General features: G+C 50.5%; 1 protein-coding gene across 1 annotated transcript; it reads right to left on the reverse strand.

Annotated features, from left to right (window-relative positions):
- Positions 1-1,735: 1,735 nt before the first annotated feature.
- On the reverse strand, positions 1,736-9,486 carry LOC136578900 (myosin-9-like). The gene is made up of 3 exons (XM_066579075.1): positions 9,382-9,486; positions 2,390-2,989; positions 1,736-2,257 (listed from the first exon to the last, which is right to left on the reverse strand). Exons 1-3 carry the CDS (start codon positions 9,484-9,486, stop codon positions 1,736-1,738), a joined length of 1,227 nt encoding a protein of 408 aa, XP_066435172.1.
- Positions 9,487-9,753: the final 267 nt, after the last annotated feature.

The raw sequence follows: 9,753 nt of genomic DNA on the forward strand, positions 1-9,753 counted from the left end.
CGGTGAGTAATTTCAGCTGCTCCGATGGATCCGATCCATCAGGGCAGCTGAATCTTTAACTTTTTTTCAACTTTTATTTACTATTTTGCGATCGGCGCTATCCATTGGATAGCGCCGATCGCAATGCCAGGGGGGGGGGGTGTCCGTACTGCCCGGGATGACAGCTCCATGCTGTCGGCTACCTGCGGACACCTACAGCATGGAGCTGTCACATCCACAGCCCGAGGGGCTTTATTCTCTGCAGGACACATGTTTTTACGTCCTCAGAGAATAAAGCCCACTTCGGGAGGACGTAAAAACACTATGGGCTGGTCGTTAAGGGGTTAAAGTCTTAGCAATAATTCACCCTTGCTGTTTTGGTACAGCTTCCTGATGCAGGAGGCATGGGGATCTGGCATGATCTCAGATGACACTTTTGTACTTCAGTCAACTTTGCAAAAGCTAAAAAGTCATCAAATATCCGCATAACAGCAGGTACCTGAGATAAGTCAAGACATTTGGCTGCTGCATCTCACCCACAACTGTCTTTAGTCCCAGTCTTATATGCTCAGTGATGCAGGCAAGGATATATCGCTGGACAGACCACAGAAGGAGCGGCGGCCAGGACTGCCAGCTACAGTATGCAATATAACTCAGGGCTCTGATCTTGGGCAGCATATCAATTCTTAGCTATTTTTTCCATAGTCCCTAAGCTGGTAAGGGCACATTTAGTGGCCTTTTTTTTTTTTTTTGTGTGTGTGTGATTTCGCATGTCCTTATATATACGCCTCGTGTGGTGCAGAGTCTTAAGGGTGGCTTCACACGAGTGTGTTTTTGTGCGTACATAGGTGTGCAACCATGTACGTGCAAAAACTCATGTGAATGCAGGTCCGTGTATTGTTTTCAATGGAGCCGCAGCTGCTGCTATCGTTGGCTCCATTGAAAACAATGGTCTGCCGGCACCCCTGCATTGCTTTTCAGGGAAGGGCTTTATATATAAGCTCTTCCCTGAAAAAGAAAAATTTTAGTGTAAAAAAAATAAAATAAAAAATATACTTACCTGTCCACCGCAGCCGTGACCCCCGCGGGCATGAAGAACACATCTGCCGCATGCAGCAGATGTTTCCTTCATCCCTGCTAGTAGAAAGAATTCCCTACTGCTACATCGCCACATCTGGAATTCTTCAATTCTCTACCGCAGCTGTCACACGTCAGCTGCTGTAGAGGATTCTGTTGCCGGCAACTGATTTCAGGGAAGGGCTTTAAATATAAGCCCTTCCCTGAAAAATCAAGTAAAAGTGCTTTATAAAACAAAAAAAAAAAAATACATACTCATCTTGCTTCAGGTTCCGGGGCACAGCCTCGTCTTCTCCTACTGTCCCCTGCACTGTGGTGCTGATCTATCAGCAGGCGGGGATTTAAAATCCCTGCCTGCTGAAAGAGCTGAATGCGATTGGCTGAGGTGCTCAGCCAATCACAAGCAGCTCTCCCAGAATGAATGACGGGTGAGCTCCATTGAAAGCAATGCGTGCATTCCCTATGGTACACGCATGTCCTATCTTTGCAGGCACACACCTGTGAAGCATGGACATGTGCACACACCATAGGGAATGCATGGTTGCAAATAGAAGCGAGTTTTTGTGTGTGCGTATGTACGCACAAAAACACGCTCGTGTGAAGCCACCCTAAGGCAGCACATATGCAATCCTAAGCTCTCCCTCACAACCTGAAGGTTGCAAGTTCAATCCCCGTTTCTTCAGTTAGCTGGCTCAAGGTTGACCTCATGTATTTTAGCTTCCTCATATAAGCTCTTTTGTAGCTGGGATGCTTCATCCTGCCATTGCTTTCTCACTTTATCTTCGGCTTCCTGCCTAGCGTTCTCAGACACTGCCGCCATAGCTTTGACGTTCTCCATCTCTGCTTGTACCTGTGACAGCTGGAGCTTCACCTGAGCTAGGTCTTCTTGCAATGCTTGGACAATCACACGTTGTTCCTTTAAGTCCTCTGACTTTCTCTCAAGCTCATCATGAAGCCTCTCTTGCTTCTGTTCCTCTATGTTCAGACTTGAACACAACTGCTTGTTAAGTCTTTCTAACACAACCTTCATTTTGAAGGCCTTTTCCAGGGAGCGCTGCAAGGAGAGCACTTTGGTTTCTTCCTCACGAACCTCTGCTTCCGCACAATCACATTCTTCTGCATACTTAACAGAGATGGTTTTCTCCTCACTAAGCAACTGATCAAACTTCTTCTGTTTCTTCTTCAAGTTGGACACAAGCTCCTGTTGGTGACCAAGTTTCACAGAAATATCTTCTAACTCCTGCTGAAGACTTACTTTAACCTTCTCAAGTTTATCTTAGGCGGCTGTTTTCTCTTCATACTGCTGCTTTGTGGCTTTTAATTCCCCTTGTACTTCTCTTAATCTTGTGAGGTGCTCATTCTCCTTTAAGAGGGCTGCATTCTCTGCTTTCAGCTGCTTAGCTTTTTCCTTTGCTAACAGCCTTTCCCTCTTGGCCTCTTCTCCAAGCAGACAAAAGATAGTCCTTTCTTTCTCAAACTGTGCGTCAACTCTTTCATTAGCAGTTTGACATGTTTCCTCCAGAAACTTTACATAAGCTTGCATTGGTGCATATCCCACCTGAAGTTTAAATAAGTGTTCTCTTGCTGTCTCACCCTGGACCTCAGGATCTGCACTGATAACCTCACTTTTCCGACTAGCAGCAGTCTTTTCTTCTTCTTGCAGCTGCACTGAAGTGTCTAAACCTGAGGGGTTAATCCCTGTAACTCTAGGTGTGCCACACAGCACCTTTTCATGGTTACTATCTAGTCTAACCATGCCTGAGCAATTCCCCACATATGCTTTTTTAGACACCAATTCACATTGTGCAGATTTCAATTCATTAACATAAGCATTTGAACATGTGTTCATATTGTGCAGATTTCCCTGCACCAACCTGCAACAAAGACATATTATGTACTTTATACGACTTTGCATTATTAAGTTTTCTCCATCCTGCAAGAAAACCACAATATCATAATGTTCCAGTCCATTTGGCCCCCTTTCATCAGTTCTCGGAGTGCTCTCCTCACTCCCCCGAGTTGATGTGTGGAACCGCAGCTGCTCCACTGAGCACACAGGTGACAGTCCTTGAGCACTGTTCACACCTGCAGATTTTGTATGAGACTGAAGTGGATCCTTTCCCTCCCACAGCTGAAAAAAATGGGGAAAGTCCGTGCCGAACACAAACTCCACTTGCAGACTCTCACATTTAGTCAAGTCCCAGGTCACAGTGCCATATGGAGTCTCAAAGGTTAGACTCAGCACTTTGTTAGTCTCTGGACCTCAACGAAGGAATGGCAAAATGTCTGGCATAACTGCTGACTAGAGATGAGCGAACGTACTCGTCCGAGCTTGATACTCGTTCGAGTATTAGCGTGTTCGAGATGCTCGTTACTCGTGACGAGTACCACGCGATGTTCGGGTTACTTTTACTTTCATCTCTGAGACGTTAGCGCGCTTTTCTGGCCAATTGAAAGACAGGGAACGCATTACAACTTCCCCCTGCGACGTTCAAGCCCTATACCACCCCCCTGCAGTGAGTGGCTGGCGAGATCAGGTGTCACAAGAGTATAAAAATCGCCCCCTCCCGCGGCTCGCCTCAGATGCGTTGTGAGATAGCTGAGGGACAGTGGTATCGTGTTGGAGCTGCTGTAGGGAGAGTGTTAAGAGTTATTGTAGGCTTCGAGAACCCCAATGGTCCTTCTTATGGCCACATCTAACAGTGTGCAGTACTGTGGAGGCTGCTTTTACCAGTGTTGCACATTTTTTTTTTTTTTGGTATATCGGCCGTGCAGAGCATTGCGCCCTGCAGTAATAGTCCAGGGACAGAAGTGTGGAGGCAGGGAGAGTGTTAGGAGTTAGTGTAGGCTTCAAGAACCCCAACGGTCCTTCTTAGGGCCACATCTAACCGTGTGCAGTAGTGTGGAGGCTGCTTTTAGCAGTGTGCAGAGCATTGCGCCCTGCAGTAATAGTCCAGGGACAGAAGTGTGGAGGCACGGAGAGCGTTAGGAGTTATTGTAGGCTTCAAGAACCCCAACGGTCCTTCTTAGGGCCACATCTAACCGTGTGCAGTAGTGTGGAGGCTGCTTTTAGCAGTGTTGCAGTTTTTTTTTTTTTTGGTATATCGGCCGTGCAGAGCATTGCGCCCTGCAGTAATAGTCCAGGGACAGAATTGTGTAGGCAGGGCCAGAAGACATATATTATAGATTGAATATACGCAGTGGTCCTTTTGAAAAAAATATTGGAAAAAAATCTATTTGGCCTGCCTGTCAGTGTGCTCAGTGTTCTGGGTCCGTTTCTGCTGGGGGTAGTAGTTCTCCAAATAAATACGCAGCCAGCTAAGTGTTACAGCAGGCTTGTGCCAAATTATTTCCTGGCTCTGAAATCACCGGTCTGTTGCAGTTAATAACAGTGCAACACTGCAGTTCCGTGACACACACATCAGGGACAGAATTGTGTAGGCAGGGCCAGAAGACATATATTATAGATTGAATATACGCAGTGGTCCTTTTGAAAAAAATATTGAAAAGAAATCTATTTGGCCTGCCTGTCAGTGTGCTCAGTGTTCTGGGTCCGTGTCTGCTGGGGGTAGTAGTTCTCCAAATAAATACGCAGCCAGCTAAGTGTTACAGCAGGCTTGTGCCAAATTATTTCCTGGCTCTGAAATCACCGGTCTGTTGCAGTTAATAACAGTGCAACACTGCAGTTCCGTGACACAGTCCAGGGAGAGAATTGTGTAGGCTGGGCCAGAAGACATATATTATTGATTGAATATACGCAGTGGTCCTTTTCCAAAAAATATTGGGCAAAAAATCTATTTGGCCTGCCTGTCACTCTGCTCAGTGTTCTGGGTCCGTGTGTGCTGGGGGTAGTAGTTCTACAAATAAATACGCAGCCAGCTAAGTGTTACAGCAGGCATGCGCCAAATTATTTCCTGGGGTTCCGTAAACGAAGTCAGCCTCCAACCACAGGCCAATAAGCGGCACATTTAATTACAGCGTTCTGTTTCTGCACTACTGCTAATACACCATGCTGAGGGGTAGGGGTAGGCCTATAGGACGTGCACGCGGGCGAGGACGCGGAGGCCCAAGTTAGGGTGTGGGCACAGGCCGAGCCAGTGCGGTGGCCAGGGGTAGAAGCAGGGCCAGACCGAATAATCCACCAACTGGTTCCCAAAGCGTCCCCTCGCGCCATGCCACACTGCAGAGGTCAAGGTGCTGTACGGTGTGGTAGTTTTTCACAGAGATGCCTGACGACCGACGCACAGTGGTGTGCAACCTTTGTCGCGCCAAGATCAGCTGGGGAGGCACCACCACCAGCATGCGCAGGCATATGACGGCCAAGCACCCCACAAGGTGGGACGATGCCCGTTCACCGCCTCCAGTTTGCACCACTGCCTCTCCCCCTGTGCCCCAACCTGCCACTGAGATCCAACCCCCCTCTGAGGACACAGGCAGTATCGTCTCCTGGCCTGCACCCACACCCTCACCTCCGCTGTCCTCGGCCCCATCCAGCAATGTCTCTCAGCGTAGCGTCCAGACGTCGCTAGCGCCACAGTTTGAGCACAAGCGCAAGTACGACGCCACGCACCCGCATGCTCAAGCGTTAAACGTGCACATTGCAAAATTGATCAGCCTAGAGATGCTGCCGTATAGGCTTGTGGAAACGGAGGCTTTCAAAAGCATGATGGCGGCGGCGGCCCCGCGCTACTCGGTTCCCAGTCGCCACTACTTTTCCCGATGTGCCGTCCCAGGCCTGCACGACCACGTCTCCCGCAACATTGTACGTGCCCTCACCAACGCGGTTACTGCCAAGGTCCACTTAACAACAGACACGTGGACAAGCACAGGCGGGCAGGGCCACTATATCTCCCTGACGGCACATTGGGTGAATTTAGTGGAGGCTGGGACAGAGTCAGAGCCTGGGACCGCTCACGTCCTACCCACCCCCCGAATTGCGTGCCCCAGCTCGGTGGTGGTATCTGCGGGGGTGTATGCTTCCTCCACTAAACCACCCTCCTCCTCCTCCTACGCAACCTCTGTCTCACAATCAAGATGTGTCAGCAGCAGCAGCACGTCGCCAGCAGTCGGTGTCACGCGGCGTGGCAGCACAGCGGTGGGCAAGCGTCAGCAGGCCGTGCTGAAACTACTCAGCTTAGGAGAGAAGAGCCACACGGCCCACGAACTACTGCAGGGTCTGACAGAGCAGACCGACCGCTGGCTTGCGCCGCTGAGCCTCCAACCGGGCATGGTCGTGTGTGACAACGGCCGTAACCTGGTGGCGGCTCTGCAGCTCGGCAGCCTCACGCACGTGCCATGCCTGGCCCATGTCTTTAATTTGGTGGTTCAGCGCTTTCTGAAAAGCTACCCCCACTTGTCATACCTGCTCGGAAAGGTGCGCCAGCTCTGCGCACATTTCCGCAAATCCCACACGCACGCTGCCATCATGCGGACACTGCAACATCGGTTTAATCTGCCAGTGCACCGACTGCTGTGTGACGTGCCCACACAGTGGAACTCTACGCTCCACATATTGGCCAGACTCTATGAGCAGCGTAGAGCTATAGTGGAATACCAACTCCAACTTGCGCGGCGCAGTGGGAGTCAGCCTCCTCAATTATTTACAGAAGAGTGGGCCTGGTTGGCAGCCATCTGCCAGGTCCTTGGAAAATTTGAGGAGTCTACCCAGATGGTGAGCGGGGATGCTGCAATCATTAGCATCACCATTCCTCTGCTATGCCTCTTGAGAAGTTCCCTGCAAAGCATAAAGGCAGACGCTTTGGAATCAGAAACGGAGGCGGGGGAAGACAGTATGTCGCTGGATAGTCAGAGCAACCTCATGTCTATATCTCAGCGCGTTGAGGAGGAGGGGGAGGAGGATGAGGAGGAGGGGGAAGAGACAGCTTGGCCCACTGCTGAGGGTACAGATGCAGCTTGCCTGTCATCCTTTCAGCGTGTATGGCCAGAGGAGGAGGAGGAGGATCCTGAAAGTGATCTTCCGAGTGAGGACAGCCATGTGTTGCGTACAGGTACCCTGGCACACATGGCTGACTTCATGTTAGGATGCCTTTCTCGTGACCCTCGCGTTACACGCATTCTGGCCACTACGGATTACTGGGTGTACACACTGCTCGATCCACGGTATAAGGAGAGCCTTTCCACTCTCATTCCTGAAGAGGAAAGGGGTTCGAGAATGATGCTATACCACAGGGCGCTGGTGGACAAACTGATGGTAAACTTCCCATCCGACAGCGCTAGTGGCCGAAGGCGCATTTCCGCGGCCCAGGTAGCAGGGGAGGCGCAGAGATCAGGCAGCATGTACAGCGCAGACAGGGGAACACTCTCTAAGGCCTTTGACAGCTTTATGGCTCCCCAGCAAGACTGTGTCACCGCTCCCCAGTCAAGGCTGAGTTGGCGGGAGCACTGTAAAAGGGTGGTTAGGGAGTACGTAGCCGATTGCAGCACCGTCCTCGGTGACGCCTCTGCCCCCTACAACTACTGGGTGTTGAAGCTGGACACGTGGCCTGAACTCGCGCTGTATGCCCTGGAGGTGCTTGCTTGTCCTGCGGCTAGCGTCTTGTCAGAGAGTGTGTTTAGTGTGGCTGGGGGAATCATCACGGATAAGCGTACCCACCTGTCAACCGACAGTGCCGACAGGCTAACACTCATCAAGATGAACAAAGCCTGGATTTCACCAGACTTCTCTTCTCCACCAGTGGACAGCAGCGATACCTAAGCAATACGTAGGCTGCACCCGCGGATGGAAGCATCGTTCTCTATCACCATCCAAAACGGGGACCTTTTAGCTTCATCAATCTGTGTATAATATTCCTCCTCCTCCTCCTGCTCCTCCTCCTGAAACCAGACGTAATCACGCCGAACGGGCAATTTTTCTTAGGCCCACAAGGCTCAGTCATATAACTTTTCTAAACAATTTTCATACGTTTCAATGCTCATTAAAGCGTTGAAACTTTCACCTCAACCAATTTTTATTTTAACTGGGCTGCCTCCAGGCCTAGTTACCAATTAAGCCACATTAACCAAAGCCATTAATGGGTTTCACCTGCCCTCTCGGTTGGGCATGGGCAATTTTTCTCAGGTACATTAGTACTGTTGGTACACTAATTTTTGTGGGCCCTCGCCTACAGTGTAAACCAATAAATTTTTGGCCCACCTGCATTACAGCTGACATAACATCAGCTGTGCTGGGCACTGCAATGGGATATATTTATGTACCGCCGGTTGGTTCCAGGGAGCCACCCATGCTGTGGGTCCACAGGGAGTTGTAAATGCATCTGTTTCCACTTCTAAAGAACCCCAGTCTGACTGGGGCATGCAGTGTGGGCCGAAGCTCACCTGCATTTCATCTGACGTTAGCTCTGCTGTCCAGGGCACTGCAATGGGATACATTTATGTACAGAGGGTGGGTTCCAGTGAGCCACCCATGCTGTGGGTGCACACAGAATTCCCATTGCGGAGTTGTACCTGCCTGTGACTATTTATAAAAAACCGCGGTCTGACTGGGGCATGCAGACACCTTGACAGAATGAATACTGTGTGGCACATAGGTTCCCCATTGCTATGCCCACGTGTGCAGCTCCTGATGGTGGTGGCACAGAATTATATTTCTCATTGCTTCTGTACAGCATTGTGGACTATTGCCCCACCCCTTTTAAAGAGGGTCGCTGCCTTGCCGTGCCAACCCTCTGCAGTGTGTGCCTGCGGTTCCTCTGGCAGACACACTTATAAATAGACATGAGTGTGGCGTGGCATGAGGGCAGCTGAAGGCTGCGCAGGGACACTTTGGTGTGCGCTGTGGACACTGAGTCGTGCGTGGTGGTTGGGCAGCATGTTGCCCAGGAGAAGTGGCAGCGGAGTGTCATGCAGGGTGTGATTGTGCTTTGTTGGGGGTAGTGTGGTGCTTAGCTAAGGCATCTATTGCTAATGAGGGCTTTTCAGAAGTAAAAGTTGTTGGGGGGGGAGCACTCTTGCCGCTATTGTGGCTTACTAGTGGGACCTGGGAACTTGAGATGCAGCCCAACATGTAGCCCCTCACCTGCCCTATCCGTTGCTGTGTCGTTTGCATCACTTTCTTGGGTTTTGCAGATTTTCACAAATGAAAACCTTAGCGAGCATCGGCGATATACAAAAATGCTCGGGTCGCCCATTGACTTCAATGGGGTTCGTTATCCGAAACGAACCCTCGAGCATCGCGAAAAGTTCGTCTCGGGTAACGAGCACCCGAGCATTTTGGTGCTCGCTCATCTCTACTGCTGACCTGTCCTGCTGTGGATCCAAGTCCACTAACAGTGGGATCCCACCCACTATTAGCTGACAGGTTCTCACCTCCACTTGCACTGGCCTCCTGGCCACTGGATTCTCTGGTGCACCACCGTCCATATGGTCGCACCTCCTGGCAATCGCCTCCCGTTGTTGACGTCTTTTAGCCATAGCGACCACAGACTCCGGCCTCCTGGCCCTTTAACCACAGCCTGCAGCAGCAACCGCAATTTCGGCCTCCTGGCCCTTTAAACTTCAGCCTACTTGCTCTTTAGCTGCATCCACAGGACTTTACTTTTAAATAGACATCACCGGTGTAAAAACTCACTGCCTGCATCCAAACACCATATGTGGCAAGCTGGGGTTACTTGCTCGGGATCTCCTGCTTATTTTCCCCTGCCCAGGGGTGGCAGCACCGCAATAATGTCCAGAAACACC

This window comes from Eleutherodactylus coqui, chromosome 9 (genome assembly GCF_035609145.1).
Source record: "Eleutherodactylus coqui strain aEleCoq1 chromosome 9, aEleCoq1.hap1, whole genome shotgun sequence".
Lineage (NCBI taxonomy): Eukaryota > Metazoa > Chordata > Amphibia > Anura > Eleutherodactylidae > Eleutherodactylus > Eleutherodactylus coqui.

Bases quoted from the DNA above. Each gene is read 5' to 3' on its own strand.
- LOC136578900 (XM_066579075.1), bottom strand. From the start codon at position 9,486: ATGGCTAAAAGACGTCAACAACGGGAGGCGATTGCCAGGAGGTGCGAC. The intron at 2,990-9,381 runs GTGAGAACCTGT...GTTTTCTTGCAG, and splicing joins GGAGGCCAGTGCAAGTGGAG to GATGGAGAAAACTTAATAAT. The intron at 2,258-2,389 runs GTACAAGGGGAA...GGTCACCAACAG, and splicing joins ACCTCACAAGATTAAGAGAA to GAGCTTGTGTCCAACTTGAA.